The sequence below is a fragment of the Megalobrama amblycephala genome, linkage group LG1 (genome assembly GCF_018812025.1).
Source record: "Megalobrama amblycephala isolate DHTTF-2021 linkage group LG1, ASM1881202v1, whole genome shotgun sequence".
Taxonomy (NCBI): domain Eukaryota; kingdom Metazoa; phylum Chordata; class Actinopteri; order Cypriniformes; family Xenocyprididae; genus Megalobrama; species Megalobrama amblycephala.
The window spans coordinates 47441423-47466118 of record NC_063044.1 but is presented as its reverse complement, the minus strand read 5'-3'; the positions used below and the strand labels follow the sequence as shown (position 1 = coordinate 47466118).

Sequence of the window (24696 nt, the reverse complement as noted above, 5' to 3'; positions counted from 1 at the left end):
TGGTGACAGATTTACTATAAAGAAATAATATAACATCTATATCACCAGTTAATACTGGATATCACCAATGAGAAAACACAACCATTATGACTGTGCCTCCCAAAGCATTGTAAATCTAAATTGATCAACTTTGGCTTACATCCCTATTGGGAAACACAGCCCAGATCATAGTTTCTCTGGCCATAACAAATGTGCTCTACAAATACAAAGTTGGAGTAGCCAGAGATAAATTGATGTTACTAAACAGAGTCAAGAGCCCAACTAAAGGAAATGCTTTTCACCATCATGGTGACTTCAAACTAAACTTTCATTAAAACATTAACATCTAAACATCTGTTAATTCTCAATAAGAACTTTTGTTGATGTATGACAGAAATCAAATCAAACTGGTTAATAATAAGTGTACACTGTAAAATGTAATTAGTTGAGTTTACTTAGAAAGCTTAATTAAACTGTTGGGTTTACATAAAAAACTTAAGGAAACCGATTGCCTTAACCTCTTAACTGTCACGATCCCGTTGGCGGGACGCCTCTCAGCCAGCACACCCATGAAGGCCCCACATGGGTTAGCCCAGATGAAATGAACATTGTTCAGTGTGCACACTACAGGCTGTGTTAAATGTAACACTGAATCAGTGTTGGAGTTAATTAATTAATTAAGTAATGATTGAGAATTATTAAAGATAGCTGCTGTTAACAAGCAGAATCAACGAAGGAAAGAGAAAAAACAAGAACAGAAAAAATCAAAACACTAAAACTGAGTTTAGCTGCATCCTTAGATGAAATCAGCTTTAGATAAAAGAAGACATTAAATCTTTAAAGATCTCAGCTGAGGAGGATTAAATAACTCCATATACAGAAGCTCTTTTAAGAGAACGTTTTGTTGATTTTTTGTTGAAATTTGTTTGGGGTTTTTATGTCACCGTCATGGTGATCAGTGTTTTCTTTAGTTGGGTAGTTTTACTTGTCTTTTAAAGTTTTTCTGGCTGCTGTAACTGAATTTGTTATAGCAAGAAAAAACACAATCTGATGACGTGGCTACTTCATGATAAGAATATCATCATCATTATGTAATGGCTTAATTCACTGATCTTATGACTAAATTTAATTTGAACAATATCTTACAAATTTTGTTTTATTGTGGTTCACATAAAGATCCAACACAGTTTTAATCAGAGAATCTGAATGAGTTTTAAAACAGATTGTACACTAAACACTTTAAACTATGGTGAGATATGCTCACAAACAAACACCAAGAATCAGCCTATGAATCTCAACAATGGTGACATGCTTCATGCTGCAATGCATTATTTTTTGTATGATGCACCCAGAATGCATTGCAGCATGAAGCATGTCACCATTGTTGAGATTCATACGCTGATTCTTGATGTCTGTGTGTGAGGAAGTTTTGCTGGAGTTTTAGAGTGTTTAGTGTACAATGTGTTTTAAAACTCATTCAGCTTTCCTGATTAAAATCTTTTTATCATTGCATTTCTAGAAGAGATTCAACACAAACTTAACATGATATTCACATAAATCTCAGTCATTAGATCAGTGATTTAAACCACTATATGATAATTATATTCTTATCATAAAGCAGCTGCCTTAACAATCAGCTATAACAACCACAGAAACATTAATACTACTAAAAGTCAAGAGTCAAACTGCCTAACTAAAGTAAGCGCTGACCTCGATCACGGTGACATCAAACAAAAAAATATTTTTTAACAAATCATCAACATCTAAACCTCTGGTAATTCTCAATAAGAGCTTCTGTAGGTGTGTGACAGAGATAAAGTCAGTCTGGTTAGTAATAAGTGAAGCTGGTAATGCTGTTTGTGGAGATGTTTAATCAGATCTTCAGAGATTTAATGTCTTTTATCTTCAGTTGATTTCATCGAAGGCTGTGGCTGAAGTCATAGTTCTTGTTGTTTCTCTGTCCTTCAGTGATTCTGCTTGTTATCACCTAATTATCTCATTAAAGGTGGTAAAGAGGATGTTTTAGTCGACTGAGTTTTTGAAATGAGCGCATGCGGAAGAAAAACCCCCCTCCTTCACAACTCATTTTAAGTGAACGCCTCCCAAAACAAGTGCACGAGTGTTTGTTTACCACAGACATTCGCTGTGTTATTAAGCCGGGCACACATTTAACGACTAACGTTAGCTAAAACATTCTGACTGAGCTCAACATACAGAGATTGTTTCCTGCTCCTGAAGCAGATTTATATACTTTCACATGGAATTTGAACACCGACTGTAATCGCAGACTGAACGCAACTGGCTCTGACTGGACGCGTTTGAGCGCGATCATTCATAAGTATCAATTTACATTCATAATTGGCCTTACAATCGTTAAGGCAGGAAACTGGAAAGTTACTAGAGCGCGCAGCCGCGCGTCTCTCACAAGGAACGTCATGGCAGTGATTGACAAGCCAGAGGGCCAATCCGCGCACGCCTCTCACAATGGCAGTGATTGACAAGCCAGAGGGCCAATCGTTTACGCGATGATCGCGTAAACGATTGGCTGATGTTTTTAAGGCCCTACCTCATGCACAGGTGATGTATATTAATATTATTACTTTCAGTGCACCTAATAAGTAGTCTTTTATCAGTTAGTAAAGACAGTTTCAAGTAACATTGCAAAAATGTATAAAACAAAACATCCTCTATACCACCTTTAACTCCAACATGTTTCTGTGTTACATTTAACAGCCTGTAGTGTGCACACTGAGTAGTGTTCAGTTCATCTGGGCTAAACCATGTGCTAAACATGGGTGTGCTGGTTGAGAGGCGTCCGGCCAGCAGGACCGTGACAGTTAAGGGGTTAAATTTAGCAAGTAAGTTAACTCATCATTTTGAATTGATAAAACTAGCTACCACAGAGTACAGAGTACTTAGAAATCTTGAGGATATAAATTGAGGTTATACAGTTAACTAATTCTAAATTAACCTGTTAAATATTAAACCAAAGTATTATGCAGTCATTTAAGACTTTTCTTCTTATATAGAACATTTTTGGCATAAATGGACTTCAAAGTTTTATCAAGAGTCTGAGGGGTTTTATATGATTTTCTGATTCTTAATTTGGATAATCTGTAATAAAGTTTATCAGAGCTACTTTTTGTGAAAATGGAGACATTTAAGGGTGGTCTTAGAGATCTTCAGAGGGAGGGGTTTGGCAACAATGTTCATGTAATGAAGTTAAATATTCCTTTTCATGTATCTATTGTTATATTTTATTACTGTTATATTGCAGTATTAAAAGTTTGTTTATTCCTTTGAAGTAGTTCATGCACACATAATCTTGATCTCGCATACAAGTCAGCATAAAACAAAATGCAGCTGATTGAATATTATGTAAAAATATTTAATTCTGCTTTATCTGATAGTTGATTTAAAGTGAATACAGTGGCAAGAAAAAGTATGCGAACCACTTGCAGAATCTGTGAAAATGTGAATAATTTTAATAAAATAAGAGAGATCATACAAAATGCATGATATTTTTTATTTAGTACTGTCCTGAGTAAGATATTTTACATAAAAGATGTTTGAATTTAGTTCACAAGACAAAACAATAGCTGAATTTATTAAAATAACCCCATTAAGTATGTGAAGCATTGATTCTCAATACTGAATAAATGAAATACAGTTTGAATTTTTAATTGTTTTCAGTGTCACACCTAAATTATCTTGTTTTATGTAGAAAAACAATATTTTTAACATTATTTTTGTAACATTTACTATGCAGCAAAACCTTTTTTATACAATTTACCAAACATATACAGACATTTTGAGCTCTTAAATGTGTTTTCTGCTTACTGTTACAGACAAAAATGGCCAGTTTATGACCAGGATTGAACAATATCATCAAGCAATATGAAATAATTGAGCATGGTACTCCTACTCGATACAGTCTGAACCCGAAAAACAAATCTAATGATCAATCTGAACACTATAAAAAAAATGATGTTTGGTGAGAGAAATGAAAACAAAGACATAGAGTCCTTATGATGGTGGGAGAAACAGGAACAGGAAAAACAACCCTACTCAATACGATGATCAACTACATGTTGGGTGTTCAGAGAGAAGACAAGGTTTGGTTTGAGATCACAGATGATCAGAGGGATTATTGGACTTCAGCTCACAGTCAGACCTCCAAAATCACTGTTTATGGGTTTTATCAACAAAAGAGTCCAATCCATTTAACAATCATCGACACTCCAGGATATGGAGACACTCGTGGAGTTGATCTTGATAAAGAAATCGCTGGGAGTTTATTCAGCTTTAATAAATCTGAAGGGATCAATGAATTACATGCAGTGTGTCTGGTGATTAAAGCATCACAGAATCGACTCTCTGACCGACAAATATACATATTTGATGCTGTTCAGTCTTTATTTGGAAGAGATATTGCTGAAAACATTGTCCTGCTCTTCACACACTCAAATGGAAGGACACCTAAAAATGCCCTGACGGCTGTTAAAGAGGCTAAAATCAAGTGTGCAGTGAATGACAAGAATCAGCCAGTGTATTTCCTGTTTGACAACTGTCAGTCAGACGCTGCTGATGAAGATGATGCTGAAGATCCATCATGGAATCTCAGTTTTAGAGGAATGAAATGATTGTTTGAGTTTCTTGACATAATAAAACCAAAATCCTTTGAGAAGACTCAAGATGTGTTACTGAAACAGAAGCAGTTGGAGGCAAATATCTCCAATCTACAATCACGTTTTCACCTGACAGAACTAAAACGAAATGAGCTGAAACAAACTCAAGACATTCTGGAACAAAACAGGGAACAAGCCAAAAAAATAAGAACTTTGAGTTAAAGTTAAATACAAAGAAAGAGTTGATATTAATTCTTCTCTAGCCAGTGTGGCGATGTGCTGCACCGTCTGTGAGGAGAACTGTCATTATCCAGAATGCTGGTGGATCAGTGGTCTTTCATGGTTTGAAGTGATGAAAGATGATCACTGTACAGTGTGTACAAATAAATGCCATAGCGAACACGTCAAAGAAGCAAAAATATTGGTAACAAAGAGAGAGAAGAAAACCTGTAATGATTTGAAGCGGAAATATGATGAGAAAATTGGGAATGCTGAGTCTGTGGTCAAGAAGAACTAAAGCAACAAGTAATATTATAATTACCATAATATTATTATTTATCCTAAAAGTATATTCAGATGTAATCATGTTCACTGTTTAGAGCTGTTTAGAAACTGTTTTAACTATATTATTTAGTGGCTATATGAGAATGTATAATCCAACAGGTAAAAACTATTTATTGAGAGTATGCAGAGATTGTGAAATAATGATTTCTTCACTTACATCAATAAATTCATTTAACAAGCAGTCTTGCGCTTGCATTTTATGTTTATCTTTGTTCAACTGTGAAATACTAACCGTAAATGAACCAGTATTGCAGTTTTTGAGACACTTTACAATAATTATACACTGTAAAATATAAATAAATACATGAATGAAAAGCAGTATGACATCATAAAACATCTGTTTATCATCAGAAGAATGCATATACCAACATAGAAGGTGCACAGTGTCATTCACACAAACACTGAACACCATCATGGTAACATTTTAAAAAATGCAATAAACAATAATTCTGTCAGGACCACTATTGTCAAATATGATTGATAATAGAGTTTGTATTGGCGGTATGGTTCTGTTCTGGGCAAGAACTCCCTGCGCATCCATGCAACCTAGCATGGATAAGAGCAGGGAGAGCAGCAGTAACCCCCTTAGGGTAAACAGAACAGAACCAACATATGCAGATATAATCAATGTCAATAATTTAACATGTACACATATTTCAAGAATTGATCTGATTCAGGGGATTCATAAGGTGAATCCTGACTTCAGAGAGGAGGAGCTGGGGATGGAGGAGGGTAATTAGCTCCTAATCACAACTTCTGAAGTGGGGAATTATACTTAAAAAAACTTAATTATACTTAATTATACTAAAAAAAAAAAAATCCAAAAAACTCCAAATAAGTATCAGCTGTTCATGCCATCTGCTGACATCTTCTTGGTTGTTGCTACTACAAAAATCATGGGCCACAAAGAGTTTATGAAGCATCAAACCGCTCAGGTTTTTTGGTTACAAAAAAAAAAAAAAAAAAAAATCAAGGATATACTATGAAACACGATGATGACAGTCATCAATAGGTGAAGAACATATAACAGTGACACAACAGTGGCATTATCAAGAACAGAAAGAGAAAACTGATGAGGGAGGCTGTAGAGAGGCCTACATCAATATAAACAGAGTTGCAGCTTTTTCAGGCAAGTACTGGTTGCTCACTACATGTGACAACCATCTCCCGTATTTTCCATTTGCCTGGATTATGAGGTGCAAGTCTTTTCTGACTAAAAAAGCATCCAGGTTCAGCTGAGAATTTGTAAAAACACAAATCCAGTTTCCCAAAAACCATGTAAAAATGTGTTTGAGACCAAGAATTATATTTTCAGCCCAAAATTGTCAAAGGTATGCTTGGTGCAAAAACAACACAGCACATCAGCAAAAGAACACCATGCTCATGGTTGCTCTGGAACTGCCTCTCAGCTGGATCTGGGGCTTTAGTGAACATAGAGTTATGAATAGCTCAAAGTACCAGTTGATTTTGACACAGAATATATTGGTGTTTGCCAGAAATTTGTAAATGAAGAGAATGTTCACCTTCCAGTATGACAATGATCCAAAACACAAATCCAATAGAATCCTATAGAAAATCTGTGAGGGACCTGAAGAGGACCATAAACAGGAGATGTCCTCGCAATTTAACAGGTCTGGATCGTGGGAAAATATTCCCATGTCAATATGTGCCAAGCCGATCGACTGACTCCTATCCAAACAGACTGATTTATCTTTGTTTTTATTTTATTGTTTACATTACAAAATACAGCTGTGTAGAATTTTTATATCCACTGTACCATCTTATATGTATATGTAAACAGTTACACTGAACTATCCATACACCCAAAGAGGACTGGATATGGAATTTACACCCACACAGTAGTTGTTGCATTCCTTGTTTTATGGTAACAGTTTGTTTAGCTCTTCAGTAGACACTGATGCCTAATGTCTATTATGAGAAATAAATAATTAATTTTCATTTTGTATTTTATTTAGCAACACATTACTTTGTCAGCTGGAAGACTCCCCATACATGTAACCAGTCATGACAGATACTCACGTGTCTTCAAAAAGGTAAGACTACATTACTGTGCACTGTAAATTATGTTTTATTAACAAAGTTCGGGAGGAGCACGCACAGATAATTAACCTAATTAACATAAGTGGAAAGCTTTCAGCTAATCAACCAACAACAAGAGGTGTATATATACTGCAGACTCACCTCTGTTCATTTACAGTTCTTCAGCATTCCTCCACCACCCCATCTACTCACTTCTATTTCAATCTATTATTACCATATTGGTATAACATACACATATTATATATGTATATGTGAACTCGTGAAATTGAGTCTGTATTTAATTGTGAATATTGTACACACACATATATTGGCCAAGCCTCTATCAGTAATTTGTTTGGTTGATTTCTTCTTTCCTGTGTTTTGTCTAGCATGGATCCAGTGGGAGTGGATTCAATAGAGACTGCAGCTCTAGGGAGACCCTTCCAGCTGGGGATGCTGTATGACTGCAGGAGAGATGTTCTAGTACCAGGTGATGCATTTTGATGGACTGAATTAGGGATGCACCGAAATGAATATTCTTGGCCGAAACCGAAAACCGAAAAAGACGAAACCAAGGCCGAAAACCGAAACACCGAAAGAAATTATGCCACTTATTAGTAGGCTACCATTGCATTTATGGCTATGACTGTGTACTAACTTTACTAAAATCAAGGCAATTGCAATTGCATAAATTAATATTAACGTTTCAAAGAATAAATCAATTACAAATTATGCAAATTGCATAATTTCGCACATTGCAACAATGCACAGTATAAAATAAAATTCAAGCTAAAATGTTTAACTTGACCCCACTCAAGTGTGTACATTAAATAATGTCCTGTACATTATTATTTAATGTAGGCTACACATGAGTGGGGTCAAGTTAAACATTTGAGTAAATATTTCTTGCAGGATTTCACTGAACATATCAGACAACGAGGGTGCATGCCTCTCATCGGGTGCAGAGAGACGAGTCTTTTTTTCTGCGGTCTGATTCTGCTCTGTCTCCACACGGGTTCTCCGCATCCATCGCGGCCTGGATCATTTCTTGTGCGTGCTGCTTTATTTCCACAACCAAGTAATGGTCTTTAAAACGCGGATCAAGTACAGTCACGATGAAGTGCAGAGGATCCGAATAGATCTCAGTAAAGCGTGCGCTGACAGACTTTAAGAGTGTACTTTTCATTGTTTTCACTCCGTGGTCCATCTCAACCACTTTCCTTTAGTGCTGCGATTAAAGGAATAACGTCCGCTACAGATGCATCAGAGGAGCTGATCTTGCAGTTTCTGTTTGCGTCATCACAACATTTCGGCCATATTTTCGGTGGCCGAATATTCGGTGCATCCCTAGACTGAATGGACTCTTGCCCCACATCTGTACACAGCAGTGTTAAATCAATCAACAAGCTCAGTGTTTATATAATTCACACTCGGGGTCCTTTTCCATGGCTATTTACATTCAATTAAAAATGTCAAACTTTTTTATACATTTTTGCTGTTCATTTACACAACAACTGTGTTTTGGGGACTTGAAAATGCAAGCATTTGACAATGGGTTTTTAAAATGCACATTTTTTCACATTTTGTTTGTTTACATGGAGATATCATCTCCATGTAAACAACAAAAATGAGAATTTGTAGACGTCAAGTGTATGCGTATTATGTGTTTAGTCTATAAGCATGCACGTTTAGCGTGAACACTCAGTAAATGAATCCGCAGGCGTGTAGTATTATTTTACAAAGTGACATTGCCAACTACAGGTTTGTTATGCATATTACAACGTTGTTGTGTAAACTTACCCTCAGCATGTTAAAAAGTGACACTGAAGCAGTGTTAAAGTTAATGATATAATTAAGTGATTAATTGAGTGATGATTGAGCATTAGTGATGAACACCTGCTGTTAACAAGCAGAATCACTGAAGGAAAAAGAAACAACAAGAACGGAAAAAAGAGAAACACTGGAACATCAACTGACTTCAGACACAGCCTTAGATGAAATCAACTGAAGATAAAAGACATTAAATCTCTGAAGATCTGATTAAACAACTCCACAAACAGCATTACCAGCTTCACTTATTACTAACCAGGCTGACTTTATTATTGTCATATATTTACAAAAGTTTTTTATTGAGAATTAACAGAGGTTAAAATATTGGGTTTATTGAAAAAGTTTTATTTGAAGTCACCTTTATTGATATCAGTGTTTGGTTTAGTTGGGCTCTTGACCCTTGACTTTTTATAAACTTAATGGAATCTTTTCCTCGACATCTCGTGATTTCAGGGAACGCCGGTTCCCGAACATGATGGTATACGCTTAACCTCAAATACCACGCCAAAGCATAAAAGAATACAAAGATTTTTAAATGGGTTCTACCTCGTGGCGAGAGATTGCTCAAAACTGTGCATGCGTCAAATGTCTGTGTTTACGTACAAGTCAAATGAAGTATACCTTGCAAGGCTGTGCATTCGACTGTGCGTGTAAAAAAAAAAAAAAAAAAAACGTGTGAAGATAAGGGGTGTCCAATCCTGCTTCTGGAGGTCCACTGTCCTGCAGAGCTTAGCTCCAACCCTAATTAAACACACCTGAACCAGCTAATCATGGCTATCTTACTCACTACACAGCAAAGTGTTAGTGGGGTCCACTGTTAAAATCCCGCTCTGAATCGGACCGCAGTAATCGTGCCCAGTGTGAAAGTATTTGCTGTGTAGTGTTGTTGTTGTTGTTGTGTAGTTGTTGAGATCTTCAACCTGTCTCCCTGGATTTCCCTGTTTGCCTGTGCCTTGGACTTTTGTTGTTTGACTGGATTGTCTACACAGTGTGTTTTGACCAATTACCTATTACATGGATTATGATTCTGGATTGCCCTAATAATCTACTGCACTTGGATCCTCAGTCTTTGTGTCTCGGAGCAGAACTTTACAGTAGCTCTGCATTATAAAATGGCCTTAATGAGACAACCTTTGGAGGTTGCTTATATTTAGTGATTCACCCGTTCGTCCTGCTGTGCTGTAAAAAAAAAAAAAAAAAAGGTCTGATTGCACAAACAGGTGGACTAAATAGCTGCCATATTAACAAATGGTTTTAGGCATAAAATATATTTGTTATTTATTTATAATATTTTTTTTTTTTCCATTTCAGGAATCAGACATTGGAGTAAAGAGCTGCAGCAGAACATAAGCACTAAACCCCAAATCAATACAGATTTCACAGTCACAGCTTCAGATTCGATTGAGGAAAAATCTAGATTGCTGAATATTGATGGTTGTCTGAAACTGAGTCTTTTAGGTGGACTCATCAATGTAAGTGGAGCTGCAAATTATCTCAAAGACACCAAGAAATCATTCAATCAACAGAGACTCACATTACATTATCATTCAACCACTGAGTTTAAAGAACTTATTATAAACCACATTGCTTCTGGAGACATGGCTCACTATGAGAATGATGTAGCCACACATGTAGTGACAGCAGTGCTGTACGGAGCAGATGCCTGCTTTGTTTTTGACAGAGAAGTTTCATCTGATGAAGACAAAGTGGAGATAGCAGGAGATGTAAAAGCTGTTTTGGAGAAGCTAAAAGGGATTTCAGATGGAAACATTGAAGCAAGTATGAAAATGAATGACAATCAGAAGACTGCGGCCCAAAAATTCAGTTGTAAATTTTATGGTGACTTCCAGCTAGCATGTAACCCGACCTCTTTTGAAGATGCTATGAAGGTTTTTGAAGATCTTCCGAAACTGCTGGGAGAAAAGAAAGAGCTTGCGGTTCCTCTGAGAGTTTGGCTTTATCCTTTGGACAAACTTTTCTCAAGAGTTGTAAAGTTTCAGCATGAAATCAGCACAGGTTTAAGCACAGACATTGAATCTGTTATTGAGAGTTTAAGTACAACTGAGATGAAATGCAGTGATCTTCTGACAGACACGCCTGCTTCGACATTTACTGCATTTCGTGACAAAATCAATGACATGAAGAAAAACTGCTACCAGTGCAGATCGAGTCTCGTGAAGAAACTCGGCTCTCTCTTACCAAAGATCCGTGGAAAATTCATAGAGGATACAGAATTGATCGATCTTCTTCATGATCATGTGGAATCTCCATTTGAAAGAAGCGCTCTTGAACAATGGCTGAAAGAGAAAGAGGAAGAATCTGACATCATTAAAATATTGCTCACACAACTGAATGACTCAGGAGCAATGGTAGAAATCAACCTCAATAAAAATTTAATGAATCTGGAAGTTAAACATTTGGTCAGCTACACTTTCACATCATTGAGCTGGACAGATGAGCTGCTTTCTAAACAAAAGGCCTCCCTGAGTCCTTCAACAAAAGGAAAAAGTGAAGAGAAAAGCTCTGAATCTGAACACAAGACTTGGCTCGCACCTGACATCCAAAAGACAATGAGGAACAACTTGAGGGTTTTTAAAAACTTGATTGATTTAAATGATTGCACATCAGTCAAGTTTATTGTTGCATCAAAAGAAATGAAAAATAATCCAGGTTCCTGCATACTGCTGTATGAAAATGAATCTAATGAAGCTGTTTGCTTCACTCCTCCTTCAAAACCAGACTGTCCAATCATTGAAGATGTCAGATGTACTCAAGTGGTTCTGAAAGTGTCCCCACCGTGTCCTGCTACAGAGGAGCTCAAACTACTGTACAAAATGAAGGAAGAGGAAGACTGGAGATCTCAAACTGTGTCAAAGAACCAGAATACAGTTACTCTGACTGATCTCAGACCAGATACTGAGTACAATATTAAATGTGCAGCAGTGGGAAAACTCAACTACACCGTAGACAGTGATGTGACGCGTCTCACAGTCATAAACCAGAATCTCATCAAGGCAAAAGAGTCTGCTATCAAAAATCTAAACTGGACTGAAAACAAGTGCAGTGAACTTCTGGAAAACACCAGAGAAACAACTTTTAGTGCACTTCATAAGAAAATACAAGATATGCGGCAAAACTGCCAAATGTACCGACAAGAATTCAGTGACCGAATCAAATCTGTGATCCAGTCAGTTGAAGCTTGTGAAAAAGAGTCTTGTGCTCTGAAGGATCTTCTACAAGCTCATGATGAGTCTCCATTCAATGAAAAGAGTCTGAAAGAGTGGATCACAGTGAAAGAAAAAGAATTGAACACTGTTAATGAGTTTCTTCGACAGTTAATGGACTTTGGAGCCGAAGTGAACAGAAGTTTGGACTCATATCTGTCAGATATTCAGGTGGAGAACGTGTTTTGTTACACTTTCAGTTCTCTTGAGCAGATGGATGAGTTTCTTAATGAACAAGAAAATTACATGAATCCTCAAATGATGAGAAATCCACAGAAGAAACCTGGTGTGGGATCTCATTCATGGCTCACTGGAAGAATCAGGGAGAAAATGAGAGAACATCTGAAAACATTTAAAGAGCTGATGATGTCATGTAGGAGTGAAAGCACTAAATTTATGGTTTCCATAAAAGACCATGAAAAGCATCCAGGTTCCTGCATTCTTCTGTATACAAATGGATCTAATGAAGCTGTTTACTTCACTCCTCCATCAAAACCAGACTGTCCAATCACAGTCCAACAGGTCAGACATAGGCAAATTGTTTTGAAAGTGTCTCCACCGTGTCCTGCTACAGAGGAGCTCAAACTACTGTACAAAATGAAGGAAGAGGAAGACTGGAGATCTCAAACTGTGTCAAAGAACCAGAATACAGTTACTCTGACTGATCTCAGACCAGATACTGAGTACAATATTAAATGTGCAGCAGTGAGGAAACTCAACTACATCTCTGAATCTGATGTCACCACAGTTATCACAAAGGTAATGTATGAAGTGCAATTTTTTTTTTACATCATATATAAAATATAGTCAACCCTCAATATGCCAAAAAACACAAACACTTTGTAAGGCATTTTTGTCACAAGTGCACTGGTCCTCCTTCCCTCAAACACACTCTGGACTCCATTTCCCATCGTCTCTCCTTGTTCTCACCTGCACTCAGTCAGCCATCACACACACCTGCCACTGATCATCAAAACACATTTAAGCACCATATTGCCTACCTTCATTTTCTGGATTTGTCACCCAGGAATGTTAAGGGATAGTTCGCCCAAAACTAAAAAAAAAAAAAAATGTTTAATATGTACCCTCATGTACAGTAGATCCACAAGGGAACACGAACCTCAGTTAAAAACTTTTGAATGCATTCACAATGAAAGTGAATGGTGACATTGAGACAAAAATACATTTAAAATTGATTTCAGATGATTTTAAGATTGATTTATGTGAAAGGGCTTTTGTTGTTTACAGGGATGTTAATATAACATTGTACAACATTTACACATGTTCATCTTGCTTATTACAGGACAAAAAAGATCTCATCAAGAAAAGCATCTTAATTAGGGATGGAAATCTTGCTCGATACCGTCTGCAAAAAATGATGGACAATCTGGATCAATCTGAACCATATAGAAAAATAACCTTTGGAGAGAGAGACACAAACAAACCCCATAAAATCATTCTGATGGTGGGAGAAACAGGAACAGGAAAAACAACCCTGATCAATGTGATGATCAACTACATGTTGGGTGTTCAGAGAGAAGACAAGGTTTGGTTTGAGATCACAGATGACCAGAGTGACTGAACATCAGTTCACAGTCAGACCTCCAGCATCACTGTTTATGGGTTTTATCTACAAGAGAGTCCAATTGATTTAACAATCATCGACACTCCAGGATATGGAAATACTCGTGGAGTTGATCTTGATAAAGAGATCGCTGGGAGTTTGCGTAGATTACTTGAATCTGCAGGAATGATCAATGAAATAGATGCAGTGTGTCTGGTGATTAAAGCAACACAAACCTGTCTCTCTGACAGACAACAATACATATTTGATGCTGTTCAGTCTTTATTTGGAAGAGATTTTGTTGAAAACATTGTCCTGCTCTTCACACACTCAAATGGAAAGACACCTAGAAATGCCCTGACGGCTGTTAAAGAGACTAAAATCAAGTGTGCAGAGAATGACAAGAATCAGCCAGTGTTTTTCCTGTTTGACAACTGTCAGTCAGATGCTGATGATGAAGATGATGACATTACGGATCAATCATGGATTCTCAGTTTTAGAGGAATGGCAAGATTCTTCAAGTTTCTTGACAACATAAATCCAAAAACCTTTCAGATGACTCGAGATGTATAATAACAACGGAAGCAGTAGGAAGGAAATATCTCCAGTTTATGAGCATATGTTAAAATGATGGAACAAAAGCAAAATTAACTCAAACATTACAGAAATATTAAAGAATGAAAATAATGGCAAGGATAGGACAGTGTGTCTATGGTCAAGAAGATGAAAGAAGAGCTTCAAGAATGAGAAAGATAATAAAGCTGGTAGATGAAGCTTGTCACTGGAAACTCTGGAGATGATCGCACTCAACAGCGATTCACTGATCATAAAATAAATAAGAAACAATGGAAACAGTCAAGAAAGCAGGAGAAGAAAAACTAGGAACATTAGGATACATGATTACTTAAAAAATAAGCAAATCATGCCTCAAAGCCTACTGAAAACAGGATCCTTATATTTCTGCTTTCAAACACATGTCCTTCATATGATGTAAAGATATTGGTTGTAATTTTTTTGTGTGTTTTATGAATTCAACATTTTTATATCATCAAATGCTTGTATTTTCTCAATTGTAAGTTGCTTTGGTTAAACAGCATCTGCTATATTAATTAATGTATAATCACTAGAAGTATTTTCCTGACAGCAGCAGTAGTTTCTTACAGCAATGTTTACAGTAAGAAACTATTAAAAATATAGCAGTGATACTGTTAAATCAACAAGCCGCCACAATAATGTAATTTATCATAAAATGATGTTCACATGTAAGAAGCAGTTTAGAGACTGTTTGTATTATTAAGCACTGCCATCTAGAGGCCGATATGTGAAAATGTTCCTGAATCCTTCAGATAAAAGACACAATCTGTATTCTGCTGTTCATCTTTAATGACATTTTATGGCTGATATGTTTATTGCTTTATTGAAATATTGCTCTCTTTGAAATGGTGATAAAAAGATGTTATGAATTAAATATGCAAACTGAGAGAATATGAAATGCTTTCACTTATCTTGATTATATCAATAAATCAGTTGATTTTGTTGCAAAATCTGTTAATTCAACTGTAAAATACTACAGTAAATCATTATTATATTTTTATTGCAAAGACACTTTTATACTTTTAAACTCAAAACACATTTCTTAAGTGTAGAGATTGAAAAATGACTCTAAAAACATAAACTAAACACTTATTACACACTGGGAGGTTTATTAAAACAATAATATCATACTACAGTGAATGAGGATGAAGCAACACAATTCTACAGTAGTCAGCATAAATTACAGGAAGTATGTAGATTGCAAACAATAAATATACAAATCTTTTGTGCTCACAGCAGCACTTACATTATTTTGGCAATTAGAATGTTATTTAAGGAAAAGTATAAGTTAAAGGTTTATCTTCATCTTTGGGTTAGATTCTGAAGAAACATGACATACTGTCAAATTTCCTGAATGTATAGTACAGTAAATCATGTTGAATTAAAACTTTTTTAACACAAAAACAAAATGCTTTCAATTAAAATTATTTTCTAAATCAAATACAGTAAGAGGGAAAAATAGATGTTTGAATAATATTAAATCAATATCAATATCCCGATATTATATTGCTGAGGTTAATGTGGAATCATTGTTTCCAGAATAGTCCGGTCCATATTTGTGAGGCTGCAAACTGGATTTCAGGATCACTCCATAGCAGCTTTTCACATCAGAATCAAATGTGTCTCTTCTCCACTAGTGTGTGTGTGTGTGTGTGTGTGTGTGTGTTGGTCAGTATGTGAATCATCTCGTCCCACTTTGTCCGTCTCTTAAAATAACCCAGAGCAGCTGAAACAAAGCCTGTGTCACAGACACGCCAGGCTCTACAATCACACAGACACCGCGCACGTCATCCCCTGAGTACTAATCTCCCACACCTGACACTCATCAGCACCATCATCAGCAGCACTACAAAAAGACACTGCAGTACACACACTGTCTGGTATCATTAATGCATACTTACCTCTATGCTTACCTCAATGACTCCACCAAAGTTATTCACCTGTCTCCAGCATGTTCCTTGTCTCCTAGTGTTCTCCTCGTCTCCTGTGAGTTACTCTGTGTCTGATCTGCTCCAAGTCTGCCAGCTCTCCACGGTTCCTGCAATTACAGACAAGTATCAGCTCTACGATCACATCTGCCAAGAGCTTCACCAGTTATCACTCACCTGCACTCTGCTTAATATTCTGGTTGCTCAATAAAACTCTCTTATATTCCATCAGCATCTCTGTCCCCTTCTGTATAACAGCCTGAGAGACTGGAACAGTTAATGCTGAGGACTGAACTGACACGACTGAAGAAATCATGCAAACTAACTGAACATATATGAGGGCACAACAAGACCAGATCATCCAGCCCACTGAGCAAATTACGTCCAGAAGACGTCTTTTTGAGGTCTTGTCTCAGGTTGAAAAGACGTCCACTGAGGGGCCAGAATGAAAGTTTTTATGACGTCTTTTTTTGACGTCTTCTGGACATCCGATATAGACGAACACACAGAATCACCAAAGGAGAAAAATCACAATTTTTAAGCCACCATCGTGGAGATGAGTGTTTGCTTTAGTTGGGCTCTTGACCCTTACCTTATTAATATTAGAGTTTGTTTGGGCTGTTAACTGAGTCATAACAGCCAGACAAGTAAAGAGAAATGATCAGGTGTTGGTTATGTTTCACATAACCATTAATTGACCTGAATCACTGAACTCATTTAGAGCTCAATCTCTGAGTTAGATTTATGTTATTGATTACAGCAGAACTGTGATTCTACAGCACAAGATCAGCTTTATCAATATAATATAAAGGATTTCACATGATAAAAAAATTTTTCTCTTAGGCACACACAGACATCAAGAATCAGCCTGTGAATCTCAATGACGGTGACAAGCAACATATTCTGATCAACAGATCAACTCTGAACATCAGAAAACAAGCTACTAAAAAGTCACATAGACAGAACAAAATAAAATATGAGAATAAAGGAAATTACTAAAACAATTAAGCTCATAATTTATTCATGCAGCAATGCATGATGGGAGCCATGGATGAATTTTGATTGGTGGCTCCCAGAATGCACTGCAACATGCTTTTTGATGGCCACCACTGTTGAGATTCACAGGCTGATTCTTGATGTCTGTGTGTGCCTAAAATGAATGCTTTTTTTTTTGTTCAACACACCTTTTCTGAAATCATTTGAATCATATTGTAAAAGCTGATCTTGTGCTGTAGAATCACAGTGCTGTGTGGAACAGTTCACAGTGGACGTCTTTTCAACCTGAGACAAGACCTCAAAAAGACGTCTTCTGGACGTAATTTGCTCAGTGGGAGACATCTGATCCGTGTGGGACTGAAATGTTGCAGGTGAAGATGACTCGAGTCAAACCAAAATATAATAGATCTAATAGTTCAGATGATGGGTGACAAAAGCCTGTTTTACCAGCTGATAAAATTAGACCTCATTTAATCTTTTGGATAAAGAGATTCAAAACAGACCCTGATGATAAACATATGCTGAGTTTAATAGGATGTCATTTTAAATAAGTGCTGTCTTTATGTCATGTGACACTGTGGAAATAATAACTCTCCATGTGACTCAAATCCATCTGAGCATCAGTGTTTCATTAACAGCAGATCTTTCTCATGTTGTGTGTGAAAACTCATCTGTATCTATGAGAAAACACACGACACAAACAGACAGTGGATGTTAATGATCACAGGCTCATGTGAATATGAGTTTATATCAGACAGACGTCTATATCAAACACTAGAGAACATGTGAGCAGGAAATCACAAATGTCTGCCATAAATGTGCATTAAATAAAATAATACATTTCATCAGAACAATTAAACAACTGCTAACTATCTGTGTTTACCATTTGGCGAGAACTTGTCCAGCTAGTCCACAAATAGTTATCACTTACTGAATAAAAAACAACAACATAATAAAAAATAAGCATACAATTGAACTAAAATAAAGCTGAAATGTTTTTACTTTCAATAAAAAGTCATTTGTCTCATAAACAGCAGTGATTATAACAAATAGGGCTTTATTTACAATATTAAAATTATTGTAAAAAATAATCTTTGTAAACAGTGGCTTAACATATTACCACCATGAATTATTGCAATTTATTAATAATCAACTTTTAAGTCTTACGTTTTTTTTTCATTGATTCTTTTGGGGTTTTTAATGGCTCAATGGTTATATTTTGTCCAGTTTAATTGTGTTTATTGCAATGCCCTACTTTATTTTGCTGTAACAGACGAAGTTAATACACTTAAAAGTGCAGTTATGGATGACAAGGACAAAAAATGTTTAAAAAAAAAAAAAAAAACATTTTTCAACTTCGAATCTCTTGTTGTCAGTTTCTGGCCTCCTAGTGATGTGAAATATGAACGGGATTTTACACAGGGTGATTATTTTAACTTTATTTTGTATTTGAGCCAAGGTTATTATAGTTTTGCATTTTTCATTAGTTTTTATTTTTATTTCGTTTTGACTTTTTGTTTTCAAATTCAGTTTAGTTTTAATTAGTTTTTAAAGTGGGTTTGCTAGTTTAGTTTAGTTTTTATTTTTTGAAAATGCTTAGTTTTAGTTTAGTTTTTATTAGTTTTAGTGTTAGTTTTAGTCTTTTTTTTTGTAATTTGGGTTATTTGTCAGGGACAAGATTCAAAAAGGTCAGAAAAAGTATTGTGTAATAATAACTCAACAAAAACATCATACAATTTTAGAAAATATTCATTCAAAAATAAAACCAGTACATAAAATGTACATATGTAAACTAAAATGTCTCAACACTCCACAGTAAGTGCAAAATGTGTAAGTGACGTGTGCCAGTAAAAATCCTAAAGAGCCAACAGACTAAAGAAGACATACATGAACCGCATGTAGCCTTTTCAAACCATTTTTAAGCCACAACAAGACATTTCTGTCAGATTGTCAGGGAGCTCAATCTGAGAAAAGAACATGACAAATAACAAAAAACAAACAAACAAAAAACTTTAAATACAGCTTTTAAATTTTTTAGTGTGTGTGTGACACCTTCACAAAATTGCCAAAAAATCTACCAAAAATCTACACATCTTCTATACAGAATTCACACCCTATACTAAATTTACAATAGCCTACTCGTCTGGATTGAAGCAGCAAACATTCAGTGTAAAGGCCAATTCACACCGCACCGACAAACGCCAACAAACTCGTCTGTTGGAGTTTGTTGGATCGGTGTGATACCACTGTTGGCGTTGGTCTGAGTCAGTTTTCACCGGACTGAACATGTTTAATCGGCGTTAGTTTGGTAGTCTGAGCATCCAACAAACGGCAACCAACTCTGACGTAATCTGACCTGACTACGAACCGTTGCCATGACGATGAGGCAAGTCCCCTGCAAAGACAGCTGTTTGATCGCGCCCGCGCCTCACGCACACACAACACAGCAGCGGAAATGTGACATCGCAGCTTGTTCGTTATAAAAAAATAAAATACAGTTAAAAAAAAAAAAAGGAAAACATACAAAAGGTACAATAGTCCATAGTGCAATCCTTGCCATTCAGCAAGAGCACGTTAAGAGAGGTAACGTTAACCACCATGAGCAACGCAGGTTTACCTTCAGTGACACTAAAACTCTGTAAACTTGATTTTTTTCTCACAGTAATTTTCATTTTGGGTGAACTATGCAAACACATTTGGATTGAAGCAGCAAATGTTCAGTATAAGAGTAAACAAATGACATTATTTAATATTTGAATCACAGCTTAGTAGTGTTTTGACATCGACAACCCAAGTGCATTTTACCTCAAACTTGCGTCTAACGTGCTGCAGTAGCAATCGCTTCTCGCGTCGACATTAACACGCTGACAAAGTTATATTCAGAATTAAAAATATTTTTATACCACTTTTTAATGTGTGTTTGTGTAAAGGTGTTCACGAGATACCAACCATTAGCGAACTTGCTTTCAAAGTCGAACACTCGTTCTCATGGAGACGCGGTGTGCACGGAGGGGAGGGGCTGTGTGTGCGCGCGCGCGTGTATGTGAGAGACGCAGGGAAAGGAAATGCAGCTAAACGTTATTTGCTCTATGAAAGACATTGATAAAGACGAAAACTAAGTACATTTAATCTATAATTTTATTTTATTTTAGTTAGTTTTGCCAAACACACATTACAGTTTTAGTTAGTTATCGTTTTTTTGTAATGCCTCGTTTTTATTTTATTTCAGTTAACGACAATGTTTTTTCCCACCTAGTTTTCGTTTTTCGTTCGTTTTCGTTAACGATTATAACCTTGATTTGAGCTGCACGTCTTGGACCTGGCAGCCGTCAAAATAGGCGAGGCACCTGTCTTTAAAGCGGCGCGGCGAGCCACTTCTGGGACGCTGCAGTGTAGTCAAACTGGTGCACTTCCTCCCTGCACTGCGCAGACAGCTGGTGGTGCTGATGAAGACCATTGACAAGGTGGCAGCCTTCTGCATGCTGCTCATGCTTTTCATCTTCACATTCAGGTGCAGACCACACCCACACCCTCGTTCAACCAGTTAGAACCGAGCTTGTTGCACAGTGCCACCAACACTATAGCTAATCTTGACAGTTTGATTCATAAAACTGTGCTACATGAATTAATTGATTTAAAATCTGTACAACATTAATTCTTTTTTATTGAATGTAATTCTGGAATTATGCACTTAAATGATAATACATTTAATTTTTATTTCACTGTCAATACAGCATTTTTGGAATGCATCTGTTTGGATGCAAATTCAGCATGAAGACGGAGAACGGAGACACCATTCCTAACAGGAAAAACTTTGATTCCCTGCTGTGGGCCATTGTCACTGTGTTTCAGGTCAGAACAGAAACTATGCTAGCTCTACATAGTAAGTTGTAAGTCCATTGTAGGTCCTTAAAGGTGCTAAAGAGGATGTTTTGTTTTATACATTTTTGCAATATTACTTGAAACTGTCTTTACTACCTGATAAAAGACCTTTATTAGGTTACACCTGTAGCAAATTAGCTCAAAATAACTATGAATAATTAATCATAACTAGTTATAATTAATTATTAATATTTTAATCAGTTAATAAAATTAACTTAATGTAATAAAATTAATATTACAATCAATTAACCTGTTGTTCAATGAACACACGGTGTTAATTGTTTATTAATTCTAAGAAATGTTCATTTCCAGGTTATGGGAAATAACAATCTTATTCTTCTAAAAGCCTGTAGTCAGGACCGACATGAATAGGGACTCCTGTATATGAGCGCACAACACAGACAACCTTACGTGTGACATGAACAAGACTTTATTAACTAGACTAAACACTTAAACTACTCTAACATTCACACACATACATGCATACAGTTTACCAAGAGAGAGAGGGCTAAAGCAGAGTACAGGAAGCAAGAGGTTACAGCATTGTTGTACATTTCAGCAGATCAACAGCCTTGAGCAAACCATCAGTTTAGTTTTAACAGGCCCTTCTTTCAAAGGGGTAAGGATACTCAATGTATCCGATAATGAGACTAAGTTTGATACTTGCATGTCTCTCCAAGTTGAATTAAAACTGTCCTGATGCAATTTGTGGAGGCTTCCGTTGAATCTTTGCTGATATTGTCTTGATGAAAGAGAACCAGTTGGATTCAGAGGATCTTTGGTGAATGGAAGGTCTAGGCCGAGGCCTGGCACAAGCTTGGGGTTCCTTAGAAGCTTCTAGCTTCTTACAGCATCATCTTGACGTCAGCATTTGTCAGTAAAAGAAAAGAAGAGGAGGACGAGCAGGAAGAGCAGGGGTTCCTTGTGATCAGTGAATATAAGGGGTGAAGATGTCACACCCTCTTGAGGTGTCTGAGCCAATAAGGAGTTCCCCTTTCAGAGGGAAGTTTTACGAGTCTTTGTTCTGTAGCAAGATATTAGCATAAGACACTGGATTGGATGAATGAGAGAATAACCTTCTAGCTTCCTATAATTCTAACATGTCACAGAGTTAGTAACATGTAACATAAATTACCAAATAGGAAATTAAAGTTGGAGTCCGTAGATACCAAACATGCTGCCAATGTGATCTCAGTTAACTATACATTTGCAACTATGGAACATTAATACCAAAATAGTTCAAAAGAGAGAATTAATACATAGAATAAAGCCTATAAAGGAAAGTCATGAGATGGGAAAATTGGATACATGTTTATACATTTCCCAAGTGGTTATATAGAGAATACATAGGATTAAGAGAGTTTATTTGTCCTTCTCAGGAAGAATGAGTCACTAGTCTCTCCAGAATTCTTCTGGATCATAAAAGTACCAAATAACTGTAACAGGACACCTAGGTTGGCCTGTGTGCTAGCAACATTGGGATGCTGGTTACAGTTTTAGGGGGATGAGTTCAGAGAACTTTGATAGTGAGAGTGAGTTTATAGGTAATTCATTAAATACAATGAATAATTGTGTGGCTGATTGGTCCAGACGTTACATCCCCCTTTCGGTCGTTGTTGTTCTTTCTATGGACAACAGCGAGCGACGTTGAAGGTGTAGAAAGATCAGACACACCACTGGCACACAAGGCTGGAAGGCTGTGATGGGCTCTGGTTGTATGTGTTTCCTGAAGTGGTGGTCGTTCCATTGCGGTTGATGTAGACAGTAGACAAGCTCAGGTCTCCGAGCTGGTGTTGTGTGAGTGGTCAGAAGCTTGTACTGCTGAGTACTCCTCAGGTAAGAACTGTTCAAGGAGCTATCTTACTAGCGTTAGAAGCTCCTGCAGGTCCGATGCAGGCGTGTCCAGTCGTCCTTGGGCTGCCTGCTGTTGGAGATCCTGCTGTGTCTGCAGGGAGAGGATGCTCCCATCCCTGGCTTCTCCCTGTGGTAGGTCTGGTACCTGGGTCTGTCTGAATTAATCCTTCTCCTTCTGCAGCTGCAGAGGATTTCAGGAAATTGGCTGATAAGGTGTCAAGCAGAAGGCTTTGGTTTCCCCCTCTGTACCTTTGTGCTTGGCTGGGGGAGGTTCTTCTGCTGACTCCATGCGGTGAAGTGAGATGTTTCTCCTGCAGTGGTTCTGTTTGCTGCAGGTAAGAGAGTCTCAGTTCTCTTTTCTTCTGTGTCTCTATTCTGTCTATGATGCTAACCACTAACTGTAGAAGCTATTAGTTAGCTTAGCCTGAGATGCAGGGCTGCTAGGTGAGGTTAGCTTAGCCACCTAGCCTGGTTTGTTTACAATATGGCATCACAGGGTGTGTGATGAAACAAATATGTTTTGGCATTTGCAAATTTTACTCATGTAAACTCTTCTCTCTACTTTAAACAACGTCTTGTACTTGTTTAAAGGGTAATTACACAGTTTGCTGTAAGTCAAAGCTTGTTTAAGCATATATAGTTAAGTCCGTCTTGTGCATGAATACTGATATTCCTTTCAGCCAGTGAAACACAGTTTTGGTCAAAAGGTAGCTATGCTTGTAGATGCAGCCAAAGTTTAGATGAATGACATCAATCTTAACTATAAAAGGGGAGCATTACCCAAATCTACATTTATATAACACTGTACTGAGATTCATTCATCAGAAACAGGTTAAGCAATACTGCAATTGGTATTTCTCCAACCAAAGCAGAATAATCAATTCTGGTACAGTTTACATGCCGCTGAGCTGAGATTCCTTCGTCAACACAGGCTTACGCTCTAATACTGAGATTAGGATTTCTTAACTAAAATCAGATTAACTTTACACTGATACCATTTGAACATATGCTAAAATGTGTCAAGAGTAGACTCTTTCAGTTACAGTAGAGATGTCAATTCAAGCTATCACTTTATCAGCATCTAACAAGCCAGCAATTAGTGACCAAAATGCGCATCGTCTGACATATTCTGACTGGAATTATCAAATACACACTTTTAAGTTGACAGTGGTTTAAGCTCATAACCTTTGTTTATTCATGCCCGCATTCTCCACCATTTGTAGCAAATTAGCTCAAAATAACTATGAATAATTAATCATCATAACTAGTTATAATTAATTATTAATATTTTAATCAGTTAATAAAATTAACTTAATGTAATAAAATTAATATTACAATCAATTAACCTGTTGTTCAATGAACACACGGTGTTAATTGTTTATTAATTCTAAGAAATGTTCATTTCCAGGTTATGGGAAATAACAATCTTATTCTTCTAAAAGCCTGTAGTCAGGACCGACATGAATAGGGACTCCTGTATATGAGCGCACAACACAGACAACCTTACGTGTGACATGAACAAGACTTTATTAACTAGACTAAACACTTAAACTACTCTAACATTCACACACATACATGCATACAGTTTACCAAGAGAGAGAGGGCTAAAGCAG

At 36.7% G+C, this 24696-nt stretch overlaps 1 protein-coding gene and 1 pseudogene across 1 annotated transcript; both read left to right on the top strand.

Annotated features, from left to right (window-relative positions):
- The first annotated feature begins 7031 nt into the window (after positions 1–7031).
- On the top strand, positions 7032–14611 carry LOC125272293. Its single transcript, XM_048197048.1, has 4 exons — positions 7032–7225; positions 7601–7701; positions 10353–13024; positions 13569–14611. Exons 1-4 carry the CDS (start codon positions 7197–7199, stop codon positions 13845–13847), a joined length of 3081 nt encoding a protein of 1026 aa, XP_048053005.1. The 5' UTR covers positions 7032–7196; the 3' UTR covers positions 13848–14611.
- The window catches only part of LOC125268532, a 27782-nt pseudogene continuing 17101 nt past the window's right edge, over positions 14016–24696 (top strand).